This window comes from Paramormyrops kingsleyae, chromosome 2 (genome assembly GCF_048594095.1).
Source record: "Paramormyrops kingsleyae isolate MSU_618 chromosome 2, PKINGS_0.4, whole genome shotgun sequence".
Classification (NCBI taxonomy): Eukaryota; Metazoa; Chordata; class Actinopteri; order Osteoglossiformes; family Mormyridae; genus Paramormyrops; species Paramormyrops kingsleyae.
Window position 1 is genome coordinate 35,513,705 of NC_132798.1, and position 25,600 is coordinate 35,539,304.

A 25,600-nucleotide genomic window follows, 5' to 3' on the forward strand; every position below is an offset into this window, starting at 1 on the left:
GATATTCCCACAAATGACCGACCATTACATCCTGCTTCGTTACGTGCAGGCTTGACCCAGCTAGGTTATCATCGGTTCTACCAACTCATCACAGCACAGCATGCGTCCATTTCTTTAGATGTGGGAGTGAAAAAGCAAAACGACAGTATGAAAAGTGGTTCTTGCGGTGTGAGAAGTGATTGTGTGCCATTTACAGTGGTACTGGTAAAGCACATCACAGAGCTCTAAATCATGTGCAGACGTACATATATAGCATTTTGCTGCAAGGTAGTGAACACCCAGCACCAAACACGACCAGTTAATGCTTAATACTGTACAACAATGTATAATAAACTCTTGTCATTTTGCCTGCACTGTGTATTGTGATGTCTTTACCTTCCCGTGGACCCTCTCACTTATTGCACATGGCGGTTAAATAAAAATGTCCAATAATGAAGTTGTACTTTCTCCCTCCACTCAACCCGAACTAACATATATCCAATCACAACTGAGTTTTGTAAAGGCGGCGACCAATGTAAGTTCAACTATTAAACAATTTAGCAACGAGTGCATAATCATTGACCTGTGATCGCCATTAATTTAAATTATCTTGTTACTAAAATACATCGACTTCAGAAATACGTCATAAAAGGTACGTAACATTTGTACTTTAAAGTATTGACATAACTCGGTAAATTGAAGGCACAAATTTATGTAAGACAGTTAATGCACAAAGCTCTTTTGCACATTTTAATTAAGTATTAACAAATAGTTATTTGATATACTGTATACAGATAAAACACATAAATATACTGAAGTCGTGGTCATTTGCATTTCTTTTGATCAGATGCCCAAAATTCCTAGTGTCAGCAAGGAGAAAATAATTGAGGTTCTCCAGACAGCGCAGGATCAAATTGTCTGTAGCGGTCATATAGCTGTTCCTTCTGATGATGTATGGATTGCTCTGAGCCAGCAGCTGAACTCCAAAATTTCAGCCAAAGCATTGTATACGTTTGTAAAATTAAACCGCCATAATGTATGGCAAGGTTTAGGGTTAGCTGTGGTGGGGGCAGAGCAGGAAGGCAGTGATGACAGTGAAGTGTCCTGTGAAGATGGAGATGAAAATTATGACCTGCTACAGACACCACAGACAGAAAATATCATTAAATTTAATTTTACACTTTCAGAAAAACAATGGAGAGCCATCTTACCTGACACAGTCACATATCAGGACATCAGTAGCAACCGTGGGAGAGAATATGTAATCCTGAAGCGAGGAACATGGACACACATGTTAAATGAGCAGATATGGAATAAAGTGAAGTGTGCCTGCACTCTTGTTTTTAAAAGGGCAAAGGTGTATCCAGCATCACTTACAAAATTTTTGGCCATCGAAGCACACTGCAAAGAGTGCAAAGGCAGACTTCTCATTCACTGTGTCAAAGAACCCAAATCAAATGAATGTGCTCTCCTTCACTGCATTCTACAAGATGTTAATGAGACACTGCATAGTTTCAAGTCAAAGAGGCAGTTATCTGGAAATCTGCGTGCTGAAGTGGCAAAAAATCTTTGTGAAAGTGGAATACAGCCAAGTACCTGGCGTGAAACTGAAGCCAACAAATTGATGAGATTTGGTGACCCTGAGCCCAGTCATTTGTACAAATTGACTACACTCCGGAAAGCCAAGCAGGAAAGAAAAGATGAAGAGCTTCAACACAAAGATCCTGTGCTATCACTTCAGCTTTTAAAACACTCTGTACCTCACAGCGGTAGTATTCATGACATTGGCATAGATAAATTTTATTGCCATTATTGGAGTCCATCTCAGATGCAGCTGTATAAATCCCAGTCAAAGCAGCAGCACTGTGTTTGCTTCGATGCCACGGGATCTATTGTGAAAAAACTGAAAAGACCATACGGTATGTCAGGACACATTTTTCTTTATCAGGGTAGTTTACAATATTCCATAATTGATAAAACATGTAGCATACCAGTGGTACAGATGCTATCCGAAAAACACGATGCCAATGCAATAGCATCTTTGCTTTCCGAGTGGCATCATGCAGGGGCTCCAATACCCAGAGAGGCTGTGAGTGATTTCTCCCTTGCTCTTCTTGGTGGCATGGTGAAAGCCTTCACTCACTGTCCAGACCTCAGGGCATACACTGATGAAAGTTTTGGAGTGCTAATTAGAAACCAAACTTCAAGGCTACCAGCTTGCTTTATTAGAGTAGATGTTGCTCACTGCATAAAGCTCATCAGTCGATGGGAATGCCTGAGGAAAAAACCCTGCAGAGTAAGAGAATTTTACCTCCGATGCATGGCCAAGCTTTTACAAGCAGGGACGCTGGATGATGCACATCAAATCATTTACTCAATTACAGTCGTGGCTCTGAGTGAGACTGAAGGGCACAATGAAACAGGACGTCCTGTAATGGCAGAAATGAGCAAAATTTATCTGAGGGCGAGAATCGCAGAAGTGAGTGCCATCTGTCCTGACATGAAGGATGATGAAATTCAAGAAACAGAAATGGACAATTTCACAGAGCCATCTCAGACAGACATGAAAGACTGGGTTACAAATATCATTGAGAAAGCCAAATTGACGATCGTGGACAATGGTGACAGGGACAATCTGCACTTTCTTCCAGAAATAATTCCTCATGTATTAAGGATATCTAGTTACCTCCCTTTGTGGACAAGCATTATGGTCCCATTATATAAAAGTGCGAAATTCACTGCAAGCACAGCCTGTGTTGAAGCTGAATTTAACAGACTAAAGAATAATGTTTTCAAACATGAAAACTTACCTGTTCGGATAGACAGGTTCATTGTTCGGCACCTTGGTTCAATTGAAGGAAACATGAAAATTTCCAAAGCAACTGAAGATTGTGCCACAGGGTCCTCTCACAGAGACACAACTAGTACAATGTCAGAGAAAGTGATGGAACATGAGGATTATCCATCAACTGAAAACTGGAGAGGTCTTGGAGTGCCACCGAAGAAAAGAAGGCACACTTACCTTGCACCATGTTCTGAATGGCTACATGCTGATACTTCTGTCACATGGAAAAAAGCCAAAATTGGACTGCTGAAAAATGGAAACTGCCTGACTCAACCAGTAACAACACAAGGAGAACAACTAATTGTGAAAAATACCTGTGCATTTGATTCATTCTGCCAGGTACTCTGCTGTGCATACTGTGACAGCGAGACCTTCAGCCAGTTTGTTGGCAATGCTGGCAAGTCCACTGAGGTTTTTGAACTTGTCCAGCACATTGTTCAAAAAGGAGTCGACAGAAAAGCATATTTACTGCGAACAAACATCTTAATGCACATGTTTACAATGACAGCAATGAAGTCAGGTGTTCAAATGCTGGATGCACAGTGTCACATCTCAAATATAATTACAAACACCATGAAGACTGCCCCAAGCATTATCTCTACTGGCTCCTGTTCTACCATTTATTGCTCAAGTCAAGCAGTTGGCAGACATATCCCTTTTGTATCGGCAAGTGAGGAGGTGTTGATCAATAAAGGAATGTCAGAGCTGAAAAGTGCATTGCTTGAACAACTCACCATGAGCAACACGAAATGCCAAGCCAGAATTCCAAACCCTGAAATATATCCTAGACAGCACCAGTCAGTCAGCAATCTCTGCAATGGCACAGTGATGCATTCATTCAGCACAGGACAACTCTTATGTGTTGATGTGGACCATGGCATCAACCAAACTCAAACAAATCTAACTGACTGCAGGAAGCAGAAACTTTGTGACTTGCCATTAACCATGAAGCTCCAAGATGACATGTTCACCCTGAGAGGAGCTGTAGCATTCTGCCCAGGACCAACTGTAGACTGTCTTGGCCACTATATTGCTTTTTGCAGGAGACCAAATGGCATCTGGGAGAAATATGATGATTTGAGCACAAAAGCCACTGCGGTCTGTGAGAAAACAACAACAACACAGTTCCATGCAATTGTCTTTACTAAAGGCAGACATTCTTATCAGTGAACATGATCAACTGTGTTACAGTGATGTTTAATGCCTGGGTAGTTCCTTGTCAAATCATCACACTTTTGGACCTCATTGTCAAATAAAGAAAAAACATAGCATGCTGATTTGGTCATATGAGTAACCTATAGAACTGAAATCGCAAGCGTCATGGATCAGTATTAAGGCAGATTTAAGCTAACAAACTTTTAAATTATCGGGGGGGGGAGTAAGACTTTTGACTGGCTACATCTCCCTTAATATAAAGTTGCACAGAAATGGTTTTTGTATTGTTCTAAAGCTCTTTTCCAGATCTATTTTGCATAAATACTACGCTATCCACAACTTATATTAAGGAAGATATAGCCAGTCAAAGTCATAGCCCCCCCAAATAACTTTGTTAGCTTAAATCTCCCTTAATATTGATCCAAGATGCGTGTGGTTTCAGTTCCATGGGTTACTCATATGACCAAATAAGCATCCTAAGTTTCATTAAAATCTGTGGTGATGAGGTCCAAAACTGTGATGATTTGAAACGGAATTACCCGCCAGAGGAATGTTAAAATTTTCATTGAAAACTTTATGTTTGAAAAACAAAATTAAGTTACGTGACGTTTGATAAGACTGTTTAATAAACAATTAAAGATTACTTGGTGTTTGGTAAAGGAATAAGGTTTTCTTGCATTTAATAAACCATAAATTAACATTTGAATCGCTGTGGACTAACGGAGACACTCCTGCAAGGGACTTGCAGATTTTTATGCTGTGGAAATTTGTGGTATATAACTGAGTTCAGAATAGTAAATGCACTGAAATAAACATTTTAGCTTAGTGTTGTTTCCTTCTACAACACCACCATTTTTTGAAAAAGGCAACTGTGAGTATTATAAGCACTTACCCATTTGTTCGGAATCCGGTATCAACCACAAATCCTAAGGTCTTTCTATACTCTACGAATCTCACGAAGATGTTAATCTCTGCCTGGGTCACTTCGAAACACACACGTGCCGTCCAGCTGAAGCACTCGGAGTCTAACAGGGAGGTAACCCTTTCCCTTGTGAACGCCAGAGTCGGCAACACTAGGAGTGCAGAGGAGGAAGGAGGACAATATATTGTAAAAATATAGCGAAAAATATGTAAGGCATAAACTGAGAGGTATAACTCAGAAAAATAAAAGTACAGACAATTTTTAAACGGCACAAACTATTGAGACCGATTGGGAGGCATTAAGTGGGGGGCTAACTTAACGGCGGAGTCACGTGACCATGTAAATAAGCAATATCTGCACTGAAGCAGCACAAAGGACAGTTTTAACGGCACAAACGATTGCGATTGGTTTGGTCGAAATCAGACTAAAATTGGAGGGGGGGGGGCAACCATACAAACATTAATATCTCGGAAACTAAAGCAGCAAAGAGGACAGTTTTAACGGCACAAACCAGCACAAACGCAGCACACACGATTGCGATCGGTTTGGTGGAAATCAGACACAAATGGGGGGCTAACTTCACGCTGGTGTCACGTGACCATGTAAACAACATTAATATCTCGGAAACTAAAGCAGCACAAAGGACAGTTTAAACGGCACAAACCAGCACAAACGCAGTACATACGATTGCGATCGGTTTGGTGGAAATCAGACACAAATGGGGGGCTAACTTCACGCTGGTGTCACGTGACCATGTAAACAAACATTAATATCTCGGAAACTAAAGCAGCACAAAGGATAGTTTTAACGGCACAAACCAGCACAAACGCAGCACACACGATTGCGATCGGTCTGGTGGAAATCTGACGCAAATGGGGGGCCAACTTCACGCTGATGACGTCACCATGTAAACACACATTTATATCTCAGAAACTAAAACAGCACAAACAAAAATTTTAACGGCACAATCCGGCACAAACGCAGCACATACGATTGAGACCAGTTTGGTTGAAATCTGAAACATATGGGGGGCCAACTTCACGCAGGTGCATGGTTTTTGTCTTTTTATATTCAGTCTAACATGCCATGGATAAGAAAATGGTGGTGCCTAACTCTGATGAACAGTGGTTTGGAAAAGTATGTATGGAAAGCATCGTGTTGTACATTGAGATGCATTCAGATGCAGAATCAAGTGCACTTTCTCTGCAGTGAAGGAGGTTTCTGTCAGATATAGAATACCGGGTAAAGCCCAGCAGGGAGGCTGAATATTATATTTTTGTTATTTTTAAGGTAATATTCCATTAATTCTTCAGTGGTAGTGCATTCAGCTAATGGATAGGTTTTGCGTATATGGGTATTAATGACACCATTGATGATACATTGAGATATTGAAACATTAAGTCTTGGTAGTGTGTGTGATGTGTACTTGTACTACTCAGACATGGACAGAGGAAGACTGAGGAAGCTTCACACCTGCTGAAAGCGAACTTGGAGCCTCTCTCGAGGGTGAGCACTCCTGCTGTTGTCAGACCTGGTGGGCAAGCTGTAACTGACTGCTGTACCCAATGTAATAGTGAGGTGTGTGTGTATGTCCCTCATTTTTCTCAGGTGGTTTTCCTGTTCACTACCAGCTGCGCCTGATTAACTAACCCTAACCCCTGATATTCACTTCCAATGTCATATAGGAGTCGCACGTCATGAGGGACCTCTGCAGTGCTGTGTGCTGGATTTGCAAGAATCACTCTCCAGTGGAGAGGTGACCGAACCTGCTGTTCTCCAGATGGAGGCTGAGGATCAGCAGGAAGCACCCAGGGAGGTCCTGGAGGGTCAAAGTGGCAACAGGAATGACCCATTCATGTTTATTTTTAATAATAGGGAGGGCATGGAAACCTTACTCTCTAATTGCGTTGATGGGATGGGTCTTAAAATTCATGCCATGTTTACATAATACAAATTTTTCCTCATTTTATTCCGTTCCATATACCGTTTTTTGTTTTTTTTTGCACGTTTGTTCAAATTTATACATCAATACACTACAAATAAAATGTTTGCCAAATTATCTATGTATAGTGATTTATTTATGTAGGACGTACATTATCTTCGAATAACAGAAGTATGGAGAAAAGCTCTGCGAGAAGCATAATTCTGCAGTCTTTAAGGCTTCAATATAACACTCAGGGGGGAAAAAATCTGGTCACCATTGACAGTCACAATCAGGACTACAGGTGATAAAATTTAATAAAATTGTCTACTTATCAAATTATAAGTTATGCAATTCTTAATTATAAGTACAAACTACTTTTATAAATGTATAATTCAAATGTGATAAGCACAAACTATTTTTAAAATAATCTATGATTTAGTAATACAGCTAGTGGTCCGTCGTTAATCGCGGGAGTTACGTTCTAAAAATAACCCGTAATAGGCGAAATCCGCGAAATAGGATTCTTTAGAAATCGAATATTTTCGTAGTTAGAGCATTGGAAACCTGTTTACGACCTTCTAAATACGGTTTTTAACATTATTAGAGCCCTCTAGACATGGAATAACATCCTTTAGTCACCAATAGTTTATGACTGCTGGACAGGGAAGCAGGAACGGGGACACGAGGAATCAGGATTGAAGGGTTTATTTGGAATCACTCCAAATGCGGGACAGGAACATGTAACATCAAAACGTCAACGACAGACCTGGGGTTATAGACACTGACAGAAACAGAATCAAATTGACAGAAAACAACTGGTCACAATCAGGGTTGCATATGTGGTTAATAAGGGGGCGTGGCACACAAGAGGATCGGACAGGTAGGTCATGAAAATTACACTCGTATTACCCAAAATGTTAGAAAAAATAATAGAAGATAAATATTAGACGTTATAATTGTTATTATTATACATCTAATTACGAAGAGCAAATATGCTTCCGATGCGTAGCGATGTATCATTTTCATTGTCTCGATCAACTTTTTAATCAATAGACAAAAAACCGCGATGGAGTGAAGCCGCGAAAGTCGAAGCGCAAAGTGGCGAGGGACGACTATATGCATACAAACAAGTGATAACTGCGAACCATTTTTAAATGAACTAAAAGTAGAATGTATCATAGAAGATATCTATGGCTGCGTCTCAGTGGATTAGTGATGTCACTTCCTGCGTGTCGGTGGACGTGAGTCTCAGTGGATCTGCAGCCAGACTCTATTGGATCACATGCGGATCCCACACGAGGTTAACGAGGGGGCGTGGCACACGGAAGGAGCGGACGATCAGGGCAGGACAGGGGTAATGTTGGGATAAGATCTTGATCATTTTGGAAGCCATTAAGAAAAAAATGCTCTTCTTGTTTTATCCTCTTCATTTAGTGTTTATATGCTAAAAAAAAAAAAAAACATATTTAGGTGCAATTTTGGGGGGCCGGGAACCAATTAATTGGTTTTCCATTATTTACATTATACACCCCCCTGTATCTCTGTCTCTGGTGATCATATCACAAAATGCTTTGGACAGTACTCTCTGTATATGGTACTGTACTATCTGAGCAAATTTCATTTATGTAGGACATACAGAGCCAGAATTCAAAGGGGGTGCAATTCCCGGCAGGCACCCTGCCGTGAATGGCACCCCCCTGCATTTTTGTCTTAGATGATCAGATCATATTTTTTTATAATACACACAGTGGACCTGAAGTTGTTATCTGAGTAAGCTTCACAAATTTAGTTTCAGTGCAGCTAGATTTGAAAAGGGCGTATTCCCTTATGCATAAGGACGCGCTCCCCTCCACCCCTACATGTTCAGGTCAGTTGATCTCGATCCTTATTTGCTTTTGATAAATCTGCACAATAGACCAACATCAATAAACAGTGCGAACTTTGTAAGGTACTGTATAACACAGTTACTGAGCCAGTTTCTTAAATACGAAACAAGTATTAAGCTGCCGTAAAATGAACCCCCCCCCCCCCCCTCACCCCACGTGCTGCACGTGATATGGCATTCACGAAATTCAGTAATTGTTATCTATTTCTTTAAATATGTCGGTTGCTAACAGCATTTCGTGATAGAATTGAAGGGAAGAATGGAAATGAATTTCCTGCCAGGTTAGCCGTCATAAAGACAAATATCTTTTTTGTTTAGGTATTTCAGATCACTGTACCAGAACATTGTCTTCATTGTGGAGAAAAATAAATTATTTTATAAGTATAAGGAATCGTCTACATGTCACAGTTTATAACTTTTATTTGGGTTAAATTCAGCCTTCGTTAAGTGAAACAGTGATAATTAAAAGTCTTCTAAATGTGCAAGCGAAATTTAATATTTCTGTTGCATAATTAGATTGACGGAACTACGTCTTTTCCCCCTTCGAATCGAAGAAAAGAGCGGTGCGCGCTCCCGACAGGGGGTGCATTTCACGGCAAGGGTGCAGAATTCGGCACAACACCTGTTCGGATTAAGTTCGAGAACCGAGGTACCACTGTACAAGTAAGGACAAAGTTCTTTGTTGTTAAGAGAACAAAACAGGTTTTGAATGCGTTCTGAGCCATTAACCCTTATTTGTTTGCATTGCTCTTTTGTAGTGAATGGTACTGCATTTCTGACCAGAATATTGCTATGAATGTGACATAAAATTTTTTATATAATGCCGACTTTCTTTGTAAAGGTGTTTGCCTTTTTTGTATGTTTGTATCAAGTTGTTGAAAAAACAACTTGACTTTGCTGCCCCCTGATGTTTCATGGGTTGATACTGACTGAAGTTAAATCAATTTAAATGCACGCAGGACTTAAATGCTAGTTTTTGTATAACATGGCGTTGCGAGTATTTTGGTAAATTGCTTTTACGGAGAACCATAAATGATTATAATCATGACTATTACTTGATGCTTCGTGTCCGCATTGATGTTATGTAAAATAAAGAAATACCGCTCCTTCGTTACTGTGTACGTGATCCCGCATTCGTTTTAGAGTGTCCCTAAGTTTGGTCTGTTTTAACTGGATCAATAAAAAGGTTTAACCCCTTTTTAAGCATAGCATTTTACCTGCTCCAAAATAGTAGTATTAAGTATGTCCTCACATAAAATATCACATGAAAAGAAATGTATGTTTCTGCTTTAGGGCAAACAGTCTTCTCTGAATATCATTTCTTGAAATGTAGGTCTATGACGTTATACCACATCGTAAGTGTATGAACTCTCTATCATAAAGTGTATGAACTCTCTATCATAAATTTACAGGGCGAAAAGGCATCGAGGTCACGTTCTGTTTGATGAATGTTTGTTAAATAATTTTACGGGTTTTGGAACATAATCCAACAAAGTGCAATAGAAGCCCATTATGTAACACATCCACGGAAATGCCATAGACTGTAAAATGCATATAACAAAACATCGAAGAAAAACTTACACAGCATTTAAAAAATTATAACTAGGCTATAATACAGTTACATATAGCGGCCTTTAAAGTATTTATTAATCACAGAAAATCATCTTAAAGGTAATTCTGTAGATGATGTCATTAATAATGCAGTTTTAACTTTCTTGCAAATTTTATTAAATATGTAAATACTGCATAAGCACGATTAAATAGTGTTCCAGTAGTGTACAGGTCATAACTGTGATTTTTATATAGATGTCATATATATTAATATTTTGTCTAGTAACCCTGCAGCTTAATGATAACAAGTAATCCGTGCTTGGTTTCACTATGAAGAATGTTCCTCATGAAACAGAAGCCAACCGGAAATCCCTGTGTTAAATGTTTCAGAGAACAAACTCACCGTGCATGTACTGTGAATAACAACCAGTATCAAGTCGCTGAAAGTGCTCTTTGGTAAGTTTGCATCAATGTGTTTAATAATAATAATAATAACACTCAAATACTGAATACTTATTACTGTTACATTGTCTGTGTTCTTAGATAAATCTTTTCATCCTTCAAATGACATTATATGTTTCATTAAACTGCTTTAAAATATTGCAGTTCACAATGAAGCCTCATTTAAAAAAAGAAGGTTTTTTGTTTAACCTTTTTTAAGACTTTTGTTTTACAAATGTGCAAATGGTGATATTTAATTAATCTGTGATGATATATGTAAGATTGATGAAATCATTTATTGTTTACTTCTTTTCAGACAGAATGTCAGCAGAAATTGATTATCTATATGACTATGAATATAATGATACTGCTTCCATAGTACCAAAGACAGGTGGCCAGGATGATTCCTGGACTTGGGACCGTGTGGTCCTGGTAGTAGTCAATCTTGTCATTTTTGTTGTTGGGGTTTGTGGGAATGGCATAGTTATTTGGATAAGTCTCAAGATGAAGAAAACCGTCAACTTGACATGGTATCTCAGCCTGGCGATCTCCGACTTCCTGTTCTGCCTTTTCCTCCCTATAAATGCTGCATATATATTCACCGAAAACTGGATCTTTGGACTCTCCATGTGCAAGTTAATCCCCTTTGTAATGTTCCTCAACATGTTCAGCAGCATCTTCCTGCTGGTCATCATCAGTATTGACCGCTGTGTCTCTGTGGTGTTCCCGGTCTGGGCACAGAACAAACGCACAGTGAAGAAGGCATCCATTGTCATCATCCTGGCCTGGACTGTCTCCATTGCTCTAAGTTTTCATTCAACAGTTTTCTGGAACATCAGCCTGGATGGGAACAAAACAAAGTGCCACAATGATTATGAGCCACCCTCTAGCCACTTGGCTGTTGACCTCATTCAATTTGTGTGTGGGTTTGTTGTTCCTTTTTTAATCATTATCTCCTGCTATTCTGTCATCTGGAGAGTAAGGAACAACCAAATGAAGTCCTCCAAACCATTCAAGGTCATGACTGCTCTGATAAGTGCTTTCTTTATTTGCTGGCTGCCCTATCATATTGTTGTACTGATGGAAATAAACCCTAAACATCAGGAGTCACTTGGTATCTACACAAAGGTGTTTGTCACTCTTGCTCATGCAAACAGCATCGTAAATCCTTTCTTGTATGTATTTATGGGTGAAAACAAATTCTGGTACTCTCTGCTATCCAAAATTGAAAATGCACTTGGTAAGGAAACAGACTTGTCTCAGCTCTCGTTCTAGTGCATTACAAACTTCCAATGCATGAGTGTCAACACACGTAAAAAATAAATGGTTGCAAAAATGCTATTTTTAATGATGCTAAATACAATAGTCTTAGAATGACGGAATGTTTTTTTAAGCCACTTATGACTAGACTCTAATTGCTGCATGTTCATTTTAGGATACTTCTCCAAAGTCTAAAAAATCAAGTATACAAGTATACGGATACAAATTCAGATAATGCACATTTAAGCAACTTCTATGCGAAATTCAGTACTAAAAGTTCATTATAATGAATCCAAACATTTAAAGAATATCCCAGTCTGGATTCTGCTGGGATGGGGAGCTGGGAATCATATCTGCCCATTGAGGGAAGGTAGATGCCCCCAGCCCCACCTCCAGCCACCACTCCATCCTGCTCAGTTAGTCATTGAGATCTTGGAGAAGTTTAAGTGGAGTTGGTATGGGAAGTTGTATGAGATGAAACCAGACCAAAACGGTTTGTCCTTTAAGTTTGCTTAATACCCTAGGGGGTCTTTAATGAAATTATACTAAAAAAAAAACCGCATATAACTGCTTAAATGGAATCTGCAAAATTAATCTTACATTCTTCTTTTGCTGTGTGTACTTTCTGTAAATGGATAATATGCTTTGAGGTAGTCTTTTAACTTGATCATTTTAAAGAGCACAATACATAGTAGTTTTCTGTAATAATCATTTTTAAACTGAACAATTTGTAAGTAACCTTTGTAACTCATTTATGTAGTTAAGACCTAAAAATAAAAACTAAATTTTTAATATGTGGTGTGTGAGGAAACATGCACAGACATGATGAGATCATGCCAATTTCATGCACACATGGAGACGGGGAGAGAATTAAACACACAGCCTTGGATGTGTGAGGCCAGAGTACTACCTACCGTGTCTTGTAAGTCTATAAATGTGCTTGTTAACGGTGACGACACTCAGCTCATGCCTGTCCGCCAGACTGCTTAAAATCACCCTGCAGAGATGATCAGATGGCAGACCGTTAGTCACAGAACCAGGGGCAGACTGACAACAAAAAGCACCCGGAAATATGCTGTGAAGTAGCCCCAATTTGTTATTTTACTGCTGATCGGGGGGGTGTCCTCCTTTGTGAATGCCCCAATTTCTTTTTTTTGTTGTCCAAGAAAATATTGTATTATTAAATATCCCTATGGTATTATTTTTTATATAATTTATGTAAATTTATATTGCCCTAGGTTCACTTTGTTTTGAGGGACTTTCATTTTGAAATTACGTGCCTAGCTTTTGTAAGTTCTCACATCAAGTTAAAAAAAAATGGAACTGATCAAACATAAAGAAGGAAAGATAAGAAAATAAGCGGAAACATTTACATTTACAGCATTTGGCAGATGCCCTTAGCCAGAGCGACTTACATAAGTGCTTTAAGACTCTACAATGAATTTTTCCCGATACTAGCTCATAAAACCAAGGCTATGAATACCATCGATCTAATACTCTGTTGGGAAATCTGAATCTGATGCGGGCAGCCACAGGAAGCCAGTGTAGGGAGTGCAGCAAAGGAGTGGTGTGGGAGATCTTGGGAAGGTTGAAAACAAGTCGAGCAGCTGCATTCTGAATCAGTTGGAGGGGACGAATGACGCTCAGTGGTAAACCCGCTAGGAGCGAGTTGCAGTAGTCAAGGCGGGAGATGACGACTACAAGAGCGGGAAACGTTGGCGATATGTGAGGAAAAGGACAGACGATTGTCCATGGTAACCCCAAGGTTGCAAGCAGTAACCGAAGGACGGATCGGGGAGTTGTCGAGGAAGATCGCAAGGTCCAGGAGGGGGGATGAGTCAGCGGGGATGTACAGCAGTTCCGTTTTACTAGGGTTGAGTTTCAGTTGCTGAGCGGTCATCCAAGATGAGATATCTGCTAGACATGCAGATATCTTAGTGGAGACATGAGTGTCTGAAGGAGGGAAGGAGAGGATGAGTTGAGTGTCATCTGCATAGCAGTGGTAAGAGAAGCCATGAGAGGATATGACCTCATCAAGAGATTTGGTATAGAGGGAGAACAGGAGTGGGCCAAGAACCGAGCCCTGAGGGACACCGGTGAAGAGACTACGTGGGGTAGATGTGGGTCCTTTCCATGTCACTCAATATGATCGGCCTTCGAGGTAGGATACAAGCCATCGCCAAGCCAAACCACCAATGCCAAGACTCCTAAGGATGGACAGGAGAGTCTTGTGGTTAACCGTGTCAAATGCTGCTGATAGGTCAAGAAGGATGAGGACAGATGACAGTTTGGCTGATCTAGCAGCATGCAGCTTCTCAGTGACTGCTAAGAGGGCGAGAAATGTTGAAAGCCAGGATTGGGCAAGACAGGTAGGGAGATGGTAAAGGATACTAAGTGGTGATCAGAAATGTGAAGAGGGGTAGTGGTGATGTCGGTGGCTGGAGAGGGGCGGCTGAAAACCAGGTCGAGAACATTACCTCCTTTGTGTGTGGGAGAGCAGTTGTTGGATGTCAGAGAAAAGGAATAGAGAAAAGGGAGGAGACCAGAAGAAAGGAGCTTGTCATGGGGGAGATTGAAGTCACCAAGGAGAATGAGAGAGGAGCTGTCATTGGGGAAGAGACTGAGGAGAGTATCCAGCTCCTCTAGAAAGTGGCCTAGGGGGCCAGGAGGGCGGTAGACAACAATGATAAGAATATTGAATGGAGAGGAAACTGCAACTCCATGGAATTCAAAGGATGAAATGTTGAGCTGGGGGAGAGAGAGGGGTGTGAAGCACCAGTTCCGAGGTAGTAACAGACCTGTGCCACCGCCCCTGCCAGTCTGGCGTGGAGAGTGAGAGAAAGCATAAACAGAGGAGAGAGCAGCTGGTGTGGCCGAGTTCTCTGATGATATCCAGGTCTCAGTTAGAGCCAGAAAGTCAAGAGAATGGTGGGAAGCAAGGGGCGGAAATGAAATCAGCCTTCTTTACAGCAGACTGGCAATTCCAGAGGCCGCCCAACACCCGATGTTGGGACTGGGATGACAGGGGAGGGTAGATAAGATTACTGGATGTGCGGCGCCTGGATGTTGGATGGGATCTTCTAGATCTAAGAGATAAGTGGACTGGGATAGGTCTGAGGCACATGTCTGCAGTGATGGACTGCATATTCGCAAAATTGAGAATAGAATAGAAAAGAAAGAAAGGATAGAACGAGTAGTAACAGATTAACTGCGTTTGTCTCTAACCGCCACAATATAACTCAGTTAGCCCCGCCCCTAATTTACACCTTCAGCAAGACCGAAACTACACTTGATTGGCTACCTGAAACTACTGATTAACAGAAACTAGCAGACACTACAACAGTTTCAACTGAGTCCAAGACAGAAAGTAAACAAAGACAGAGTCCTACCTTACTGGCAGAGAAGAAATCCAAATCAGAGCTTGAAGCACACAGAATGATTTGCACCCTCTGAAGCGGCACAAGCTCTTACGTTGGTTCAGTGGATTATTTATTGATTAACACAAGGATCTCAATAAAACAATAAAACCATCAGTCAAGTCTTGACCATCTTTCGGGGGAGATACTACACCCTTGGTACAGTTTGCCACCAACCAGGAGTATATGAGCATGGGCGTAATTTCAAGGGGGGTTAGGGGGGGGTCATGAACCCCCCAATAATCAGATCCAGCCAATATAACCCCCCCAATAATCATGTTTCCCCCGTAATGGGTAGAGACCTTGACCCCCCCAATGTTCCAGCCAAAGTTACGTCCTTGTATATGAGCCCTGACTAGACTGGCCTACCGGGAAATTTTACGAACTGTGTGTGTGTCACACCCTGCATTCCTGTCCCCTCACTCCAGCTGCCTCTCGTCTGCTCCCTCGTTAGTGGTGTATAAAATGCCTCCCTGTATTGAGCTCTGCAGTCCAGTCAATGACGCTGCATGAAGTCATTGCGGTCATTACCTGCTTGTGCTCCTGAGTGTGTCCTGTGTCTTGTGTTTCTGCTTGATCCTTATCTCCCTGTTTTGACGCCTCGTGGTCTGTTAGATTTGCCCCATTCATGTTGTGGTTTCTTTTAATAATGCCCCTTTTGATTTCCCCCAATGCCTGACTTCACCTCTGTCCTTGCCCTCAACATGTGCATATTTTATCAGTTCATCTATATGTTCCTCACACAGAACCTAAACTGTCTTGCTTTATGGACCTAACACTAAAAGTGATGTCACAATCTTATCATATACTGTAGGTCCGTGGATTAATTTTTTTTTAAAAATGGAGAATAAGGCTTCAGATCAGGTGGAGGGTTTGTTACAACATATTATGTAATAATGCCATTTATTACATTAGTATTACATTTTCGTCATTAAAAAGTGCAACTACTGTAATCATTTATTACAAAATGCAGTATTACATATGTAATTACATATTCAAGCTGCTTGTTACAAAATGCAGCAGATTATTACAGAATAATTACAGGCTGGAGAATATAAAACTAAAGAAAAGACTGGAAAATCAGATATTTGGAAAAGCTTTAAAATCGTTATAAACAGAGCAGGTAAAGAGCTGGACTTTGTGTGTTGTGAGAAGTGTGGCAAAGTCACAAATCACAATAGACACAAATCACAACAATATACTCTTAGCGTGCTGGTGTACTGCGTTACTACATGGTACGCTGGCAGCTCAGTGGCAGACCGGAGAGCTCATCAGATCTTCTTTGGAGAACCTTTTCAGCTCCCGCTGCCTCAGCAGAGTAATAATCATATCAAAGGATCCCTCCCACACTGGACATCATCTGTTCTAGTTGTTTCGCAGATGAACAGACTAAGGAACTGCGGTTACCCTAGAGCCATACGTGAACTGAACACTGTGAACTATATTGTACACCTCATTTTAATTTATTGTGTTATCCTAACTCAGGGGTGGCCAATCTTATCCGCAAAGGGCTGGCGTGTATGTGTGTCATGTTTTATGGGATGTCCTGTGTATAGTAATTTCCATATGTCAATTTTTGTCACTGTGCTCACTTTAAAATAATGCTGTTTACATTGTACTCCATAAATAACAATAAAGAATCTGAGTCTGATGGAGACAGACCATGACTGCACCCCTCGAGGCATGTACTCTGGACACACGAGGTACTGCCATGACTAGAACAAAACACACAAGACAGGACACCAGGCAGGATGGGGCACACGGGACGAACAGAGGATTGGACCAGACGGACGGAACAAATCATAACAAATGTTCTATTATTGCATGAAGAGATAGGAAAATAGAATAGGGAAAAGGAGACGGGAGTGTTTAATCTGGGACAGTTTAATCTGAGAATTTGGGATATTGTCTCAAGGAATGGAGGCCTTGGAGGGTTAATGATGATTAAGGGGGGTCTGTTTGTTTTGGTGAAATAAAGACATTGTTGCAGTATAAAAAGGCCAGAGAAAGTCTGTGTAATAAAAGTGATCCAGAAGTACTGTCCTAGAGAGAGGCAGCCTGTTTGTTTTTGTGAAGCAAAGGGTTATATTCCTCTAAAGAACAACTTGAGAGGGTCCTATTTGATTTAAGTTGTAAGGTTAAAATACTATTATGTTGTGAAACAAAGGTATGGTTTTAAGCAAAGGTATTTCTGAGTTGCAAACCAGGGTATTGCTGAAGTAGACAGGGCCAGAGAAAGCCTCCATAGTAAAAGTTGCATATAAGATAAGAGGGTCCACACATAAGATGCAGATAAGAGAAGAAGGTCCGCTAGATTGGACTGATTGTGTTAAGAAAAAATAAAGTACTCAGGGAGTAGAACAGCCCCCCTTGTGAAAAAATGTACTAAAGTATATATTTAAAAAATACAAAAAATATACTTTCAGCAAAGTGTATTAAGTGTATTATTTTGGGATGTCTCATTACAATTTAAATGCATTTAAATTGCACTTACGAACTTATTAATTACATTTAAAGTAATTAAGTGCTACTTCTGAGTGCTTTATTGGACATCTCAAGTTGTATTTTAGTGGAATTAATAACAATGAATTAAAAAAAAACGTTCAATACACTTGAAATGTATTTTAAGTCTACTCATAAGTGCATTGTCAATTATGTGTACTTTAGTGCTACTTTTTTTCCGTTAGAGTTGAACTACATTTTCACTTAAATAAGTTTAAATTGTAATAAACTATGGGGTGGCTCTGGCGATGGGGGGTTCTGGCTCGCATACCGAGGGTGGATGGGATGGAGAGGGTGCTGCATAGCAATGACCTGGCAGCGGCGACAGGAACTCCTGTAAATCATGCATGCCGGTTTGATGGTTACCATGCAAACCTCTGGTAACTGCTGCCACTACTGTTTTCTCTGTGACTGAGTGAGGCAGACATGAAGGTGAAGAGCATAAAGGAGCGTGAGCCCAGCTGCCTATCTGCAAGTCCAAGAAAAGCAGTGGAGCACTGAAATAGAGCAAGACCTGCAGAATCTAGCGTTCAGAGGTCTGTACCAGAGGGCAGAACACGCTCCCAAAGCCAGTGAGAAGCAGGCTAAGGGGCTTGTTTGTTAATGGGTGATAATGCAGATGCATCTGCAGAACACCCCTAACACTTCAGAAGGAGTAACAGCCGCCGCAGTAGCAGCTGCATGCTGAGCCCACCACTCTATGCCCCCGCTGCGTCTGTACGCAGGAAAAAGAAGCGGAAGCCCAATGTGGTTTTGCTATTTTCGTACAAGCACATTGCCCTTTTTCACGTCATGAGCGCACGTCCTCAAAATAGGAAATGATTTTGCGCCCACTTTCCACTCGTAGGAGTGGTGTTTTTCATTTGAGGCGGGCCAGGCAGTCCTGTCTTTAAATCTTGACTGAAGACCAATGACACTAGCCGACATCAAATTTGGTGAATTTCAAATGACATTTTTCAAACACCCTTTATAAACAAACATTTTTAGTATATTTAGTTTTGCTCCAGTATGTCTGTTTTTTCTGTGATTTCGACTTAACTTTTTTTCATATACAATGCGTTGTACAGTATACCTAATACAGTCTTATGCAAAGGTTTGGGCACCCCTCAATAAATAACATATTTTGGTCATTTTTTTATTGAAAAGATGTAAACACAGTCTCTGTAGGAAATGGAAAAAATGCACAATATATAAGATTCTAACAGGTCTGGATGCTGTTCAGCCAAATGGGTACTTTAATATTAGTCTAAATACTAGAACTAGGTTTGGGCGGTATCCAAATTTTGATACCGTCAAACCTCCCTATTTTACTTCGGTATACGGTATTACCGTGAATAATAAAAAAATTGTAACGTAAGGCTCAGACAGTGTCACCAAACTGTTGGCTTGTGCCTAAACCATTCAGAAACTGAATACCAAACACTAATACTGAAACAATAACAAAATTATATGCAGAACAATATTAACAACTTTTATTAGCAACAAATAGCAGTTTATAAAAAAGTGCAAATAGACCTACAACAGTCAACCACAGTTGAATTAACATAAACATATCCATATTATAAAAAGTATTGCAAAGCAATAGTCCTAAACAAAAACTTCTTTCCAGTCTTATTTCCAATATTGTTTTTAACGTAAACCAAATAAAAATACCTGAATCAATTAAATAAATCCGTATTTACCGCCTCTCCCTTCTCGTTCGGTCGAAACCCGAAATAATGCCAAACTGCAGAAGTTGTGTTCTTTTTCGAGACCAGGTCACTTGGTGCGTGACTCGCCATCTTTCCCCACCTCTCTATTTCTCCTCCACGCTGTCATGTGATGACAACCACGCATACACATTTTTAGGCATTAAATAAATTGTATTTAATATTTAATCCGTGTCTCCTATATAAGTGCATTGTTTTTATGACGGTATAACGGTATTGAAACTGATACCGTTGCTATTTTTAGATCCCGCGGTATACCATATTACCGTATTACCGCCCAAGCCTAACTAGAACTCATGGCCATACGTGGAAATTAGCGGGAAAACATTTTAAACTGAATTTGAGGAAGCAATTCTTTACACAGCGTGTAGTTGGAGTATGGAATAGTCTTCCTGCTAGTGTAGCGGAAGCTAAAACCCTGGGTTCCTTTAAATCAGAGCTAGATAAGATTTTAGTAACTCTGAGCTATTAGTTAAGTTCTCCCCAAATGAGCTTGATGGGCCGAATGGCCCCTTCTCGTTTGTAAATTTCTTATGTTCTTATTCTGAAACTACATGAAAAACTGTAGAACATGCACTTGTTTTTTGTTAAATCACTTAACAAAAATGTTTTAAATGTCGGCCGGTGTTAATTCAGTTTAGTTTACCTGCAACTAACACATAACACACTGTAACTATGGCTGCTTGTGCTGCTGTACATGCCATTTTTATCTATTATGCTTGTCCAATAATGTGTCAATGCATGTTCTGACCATCCATGCTCTTTGCTTTCCTTCCCACATGTCCAGATAGTGCCTGGGGAGGGGTGACATCGTGGATGGGACTTTGTTTTAACGTGAGAGGGGGTTATAGGGCTCTCTAAGGAACAAACAGGCACCCTTCGGTCCGTTCACAAATATTTTATTAAAAGTGATACAAAAGTATGAAATATAATAGTCCAAAGCGATACAAAATTAGGGAATATAATAAGCATTGATAAGTTGTCCAAAGCGATACTAAATTAGGGAATATAATAAGCATTGATAAGTTGTCCAAAGCGATACTAAATTAGGGAATATAATAAGCATTGATAAGTTGTCCAAAGCGATACTAAATTAGGGAATATCATAAGCATTGATAAGTTGTCCAAAGCGATACTAAATTAGGGAATATCATAAGCATTGATAAGTAGTCCCTTTAATGATTAAAATGCATCAGCAGCTGCAAAGGTATTCACACTTGGACTCGGAGGTATTCACACCTTTATACTAAATCAGGAGTTGGCCCTGCTCAGCCCTCCCCTCAGATGATGCGCTCTTCATTCTCCAGTTCCTGTCCAGGTGAGGCTGTTTGCGTTTGCGGTTACGAAACATTTTGGACAACGCTTTCCCTTTTCCCCTGGAAGAGACAAGATAAGCACCCATTTCCCCAGAGAAAGAAAGACAGGTGTCCTAGCTCTTTCTGTGACAAACAAGTTATATAAGTGATGAGAAACACATTGTGCTATTCAACCTTGGCAGCATGACAATATGGGTGTATCATGGATGCAATAGAATTTTGGGATTAGTCCATACACTAACAGAATCAATCAATACCGTAGTCACCTTATATGTATTTCTGATAGGTGGAGTTGAACAACCACAACTTCCCAGAATATTACAGTAACAGGACAGTGAACAACTCTTATTAATTCTATGCTATGTGGGAGACTTACTAACTCTAACATCGTGGGTGCAGCCTCTAATCTGCCATCCTACACAGGTCAGCATGGAGAACAGACTTATTGATAGACTTTGGCTTGAACTTAATCACAGCTTACACCTTGCGTTTAGCAAGCATGCTAACATGCACTGGGGGGTTGGGCAGCCAGTTGACCTTGGACCCCCAGAGGATTTTTTTTCTCCTTATTTGGAAGTTTTTGCTTCCTCTCCTCCATTGTCATCTGGCTTTCTTTATGTAATTTCTTTCAAGTTCATTATCAGAATTAAGCATGTACTGTAATTGAAAGGACATTTGGTTTGCTGAAAATGCATTTCATATGTTTAGATATAGCCCCCAGTAGCCCAGAAGGCATGCACTCTGGGCACGGGAGGTACTGTCATGACCGGAACAAACCACACAAGACAGGACACCGAATAGGACTGGGCACACAGAACGAACAGAGGACTGGACCAGTCGGACAGAACAAAGGGTGGGACCAGGTACTTGGGACAGACATCAATCAGCGGGCAGAGTCAGGGACAAGGGACTAGGAAAATAAAGCATACGAGGGCTCTGCTGTCATGAGCTGTAAACATTCAGGGGTCCAGGTTAGAATCAAAGAGCAAGTGAAAATATTTGTATGTGTGCGTGAAAATGTGCGCACATTTGGAAGACTGTGTGTAAGCAGAATCCCCTAGTGGTAGAGAACTGTAATCACAAGCATGTCGATTTATAGCTCTGTGTAACATTATGGAGAGATTGCCTGTCCTTAAAATGTACTGCAAGAGATAGCCCAAGAACACAAAGGTGAAAGATCTATTGAGGGTCAAGGGCTCTTGGCACAGATAGATCTTGAATTTATTGCACATCTTGTTATACTCTATAAAGTGTTTGGAGAAGCAAAACTTCTTTCTGATATGCTGCAGTCTTAACCATTTGACTTTAAGAGCTGTTGATTTAGTTGAAGCTTTAGTTCACTTGTGGGATAAAGTGTTGAACCTTTCTGAGCAATGTGATGCTGCAATTCAGCCAACTGCAAAATGGCAAAAAAGCTAAGCTCTAAAGTGAGTGAACACTCTGTACTGAGTGCTGCTGGTCAGGGAGTGTCAGAACCAGATAAAGATGGGTTTTGTGCATCCTTTTTTATTCCCTCATTGATCAGATACTCAGTGAGCTTATTAGATGGTTTTCAAAGACAAACTTTGACATAATGAATAGCATCCAAGCTCTAAACCTCAAAAGTGGTATCTTTCTGAAAGACACAGCTCTCTTTCAGATGCATGCTTGTATGATTCTAATATTGATGACTTATGGTATGAATTACATTAATTCAGGCAAATTTTGGAAAGAAAAATACAAAATGAGATGCAGAAACCCTCTAATACAGTAGATCTTTTCTGTTCATTGAATCATATAGAGAAGTATTCTTTTTAACTCTGCAGAATGCAAAATAGCTGTGGCAATCCCAGTGAGTTCTGATTCTTCTGAGCGGAGCTTTTTTATGTCGAAGCTAGTGAAAGTTTACTTCTGGTTCCCCATAACTGAAACTGAGCAATCCGAGTGTACTAAGTATAGAGTCTAGAAGGTCTGAGTCTTTGAATCTTGATTTATTTGTTGATTGGTTTGCCAGAAATGATAAAAACCGCCAGGTATTGTTGCTGTAATGTGCAATTCTACTACTTAATATACTTAAGTAAAAGGTTCAAATGCCTAAACACTCTTTGTCTCTTTTGTCTTAGGTTGAAGGTACCCCATTGTCAAAAACACTGGCCCCACCCTGCCCCCCCAAGTAGAACTTGTCTTAAACTGCCACTGCATATGCATCCATGACTTTGTGCAGTCTTTGAGCAATGTTTGCTGTGGTGTAACTCTCTTCCACCTCTTTTTTGTGTAAAACAAACTCAAATTATCAGTCATCTACAATAAAATGGGCAGTCACTGTCATGTACGCTTCCATTTGCTGTGACATCAAAATGTCCGTAGTGAAACCTCCTTGCAGTCCTTAATTTGCTACAAAGCCACCTCTCTCACTGTGTCATATTACTGCATGCACAGACAGGGGCGTCGCACCCGTGGGGGATGTGGGTGTTTTAACACCCACACTTTTCCCGGTGAGAGGGTTCAACACCCACACTTTTTCTACAGTTTTCCCGCAGTTTTGAACAAACGCCTTCGCATTCGCTCCTCCGTTTCTCTGGCCGCTCCGTGTCTACGCTCGCTTCAGCTCTCCTCTCCCCTCCCTCTCAAACATGACACCGGCTGATGATTGGCTGTTCTGCCTTAAGTCTTGCCTCTCTTGGTGTTTTAGATTTATCGGTCAGCTCGTGCAGAGGAGGCGGGAACTTATGGTTGTTATGATTATTTACATCTCCGTTTTCCAGGTACTTTCCCAGATAGCAATCGTTATTGATTCAACATTGAATTATGGTCAGAAAGTTTGTTTTGTGGTTGAAGTTACAACTTCAACTTTAAATCAACATTTTTACAACAACAACAATTTCTATGCTGAAAATGAGCCATTGAATCAATGTTGACTAAGGGTCCTGTTTTCAACATTGAAACTTTGGAATACGTTATACCCATAGCAGAGAAGCAGAATCACTTCATTGTTTTAAAAGCTTTTAAAAATCACATTTCATTTTATTGTAAAGTACTTTGAGTTTCATTTCATGTATGAAAGGTGCTATATAAATAAAGCATCTTCTTTTTCTCTTTAAACAAAGCAGTTTTTCCACTGCAATGCATGCAACATATTTGGATAATTAAACAATTAAAATGATGTGGAGAACTTTTAAAAGTCGCTCTTAAAGGGAAAACACCGACATTAAATTACCAACGGAAATTAAAGGCTTGCGCTGTGCATCCCTGTTTTTATATAGCGAACTGGGTCACATCATTTTTTGGTGTGGGGGGCGTATTATACACGTAGTTGTAGATAAATCACAGTTTTTTAAATACATGAAAATAGTCATCTAAAGGTCATCTCTGGACAGAGACTGAACCGAAGAAGGAGCGCGCGGCCCCCTGTTTATGGAGCTAATATTATGACAAAACTATTTGAATGTGAATTGTGTAAATTTGAATTATTTACAAGTGTTATTTATCAAAACTGAATATTATATGGGATTTAAAATAGCTTTGAATTTGGTTTTGATTTTATTTTGGATTTCAATTTGAAATTATTTTACTTGAATATTAAACATTTGAAAATTAACACAACTGATTTTTTTTAAGGCAGAGTTTTATAGACATGTATTTTCAAACAAGGAATGTTTTGTTCTGAATTCTAAGACTGTAGATGTCCAGTTTTTTTTTTAAATACAACTTAAAGTTTTCAAGATGAAGAAGAAATTCGGAACATCAAATTCAATTTTCTAAAATTCAAACTCAGAAATTCAGATCGTACAGAAAGTAGGTCAGAGGTCATCCACAGGGAGGCGTAGATGATCTCCGAAAAGTCGAACGAAGCATTTTGGCCAATTACTACGGAGCCCCTAAGGTGACAAGGGAACAGAAAAAAAAACGGCAGAAGGAAAAAAAAAACGTCATGTTTTGCGTTATAACCCAAAACTTTTGCGATATAACCCAAAACCTTTGCGTTATAACCCAAAACTTTTGCGATATAATCCAAAACCTTTGCGTTATAACTCAAAACTTCTGCGATATAACCCAAAACTTTTCCGTAGTAATGCAACAATAAGATCAGGTGACTAGCGTACTTTTGGTCATTCGAGTGCAACTTCCAAAGCCGCAGTTTGCATGATGTGGTTGATCCCCGCTTCGCTTATTAATCTAATTTAACGGTTAAATAAACTTGGGTTCAGTGTGGTAAGATTTGATTGTTTAATTCATAATTAGTAATTTGTAAAGCAAGCCTTGGTAATGTACGTTTCAGTAACATTGCTAATTAATGCTAATCTGTTGAGGTTGATTTAAGCCTAAAGAATTGTTCGTTTTTTGTTGTTGTTTCATGTTTATAATAAATTAATATAAATCAAATGCTTTTTTCTCACATGAAGTCCATTTATTCTGCATTTTGCATACATCCATCGATAACCATGAAGCTGCCCAGAGTGCAAAAGCTGCTCACAAATAAAGTTAATTACATTACCCAAGTCGGAGTAGTTTTTCCGTTGGAATAATATCCTTTCACATAAAATCCTATTAATCTGCCTCAGACTTATGTGAACATCATGCCTAGATCCGAGAACAAACTGAATGTCCATATATTGTAGACCAAGATCAAAGTAAAATTCGATTAAACGCTCCATGTTTTCCTATCAATTATGCTCCTTACACTGACTGATGAGGGAATAATTAATAAAATAAAGG

At 39.9% G+C, this 25,600-nt stretch overlaps 1 protein-coding gene and 1 long non-coding RNA gene across 16 annotated transcripts; one reads left to right on the forward strand and one right to left on the reverse strand.

The window, feature by feature from the left end:
- Window positions 1-675: 675 nt before the first annotated feature.
- LOC140587632 (uncharacterized) lies at window positions 676-5,536 on the reverse strand. 14 transcript variants are annotated; one of them, XR_011989298.1, is made up of 9 exons: window positions 4,872-5,536; window positions 3,762-3,924; window positions 3,559-3,636; window positions 2,291-3,244; window positions 1,971-2,131; window positions 1,740-1,882; window positions 1,357-1,462; window positions 1,191-1,246; window positions 676-1,083 (listed from the first exon to the last, which is right to left on the reverse strand). It is a non-coding gene; the product is annotated as an uncharacterized lncRNA (long non-coding RNA). The 14 variants fall into 14 exon arrangements; XR_011989293.1 differs by having other exon boundaries at window positions 1,971-2,144; window positions 2,291-2,408; window positions 2,790-2,900; window positions 3,002-3,924; window positions 4,872-5,522; XR_011989294.1 differs by having other exon boundaries at window positions 2,291-2,900; window positions 3,002-3,038; window positions 3,139-3,924; window positions 4,872-5,520.
- A 3,126-nt stretch (window positions 5,537-8,662) lies between these two features.
- On the forward strand, window positions 8,663-12,756 carry LOC111854910 (chemerin-like receptor 1). 2 transcript variants are annotated; one of them, XM_072709047.1, is made up of 4 exons: window positions 8,663-8,692; window positions 9,227-9,373; window positions 10,652-10,717; window positions 11,019-12,756. In XM_072709047.1, the coding sequence occupies exon 4, from the start codon at window positions 11,024-11,026 to the stop codon at window positions 11,975-11,977; it is 954 nt and encodes a 317-aa protein (XP_072565148.1). In that variant the 5' UTR covers window positions 8,663-8,692; window positions 9,227-9,373; window positions 10,652-10,717; window positions 11,019-11,023; the 3' UTR covers window positions 11,978-12,756. The 2 variants fall into 2 exon arrangements, with proteins under 2 accessions (XP_072565148.1, XP_072565149.1); XM_072709048.1 differs by having other exon boundaries at window positions 11,023-12,756.
- The last annotated feature ends 12,844 nt before the right edge of the window (window positions 12,757-25,600 follow it).

What these genes read in the sequence shown, in the direction of transcription:
- LOC111854910 (XM_072709047.1), top strand. Translation starts at nt 11,024, where the DNA reads ATGTCAGCAGAAATTGATTATCTATATGACTATGAATATAATGATACT.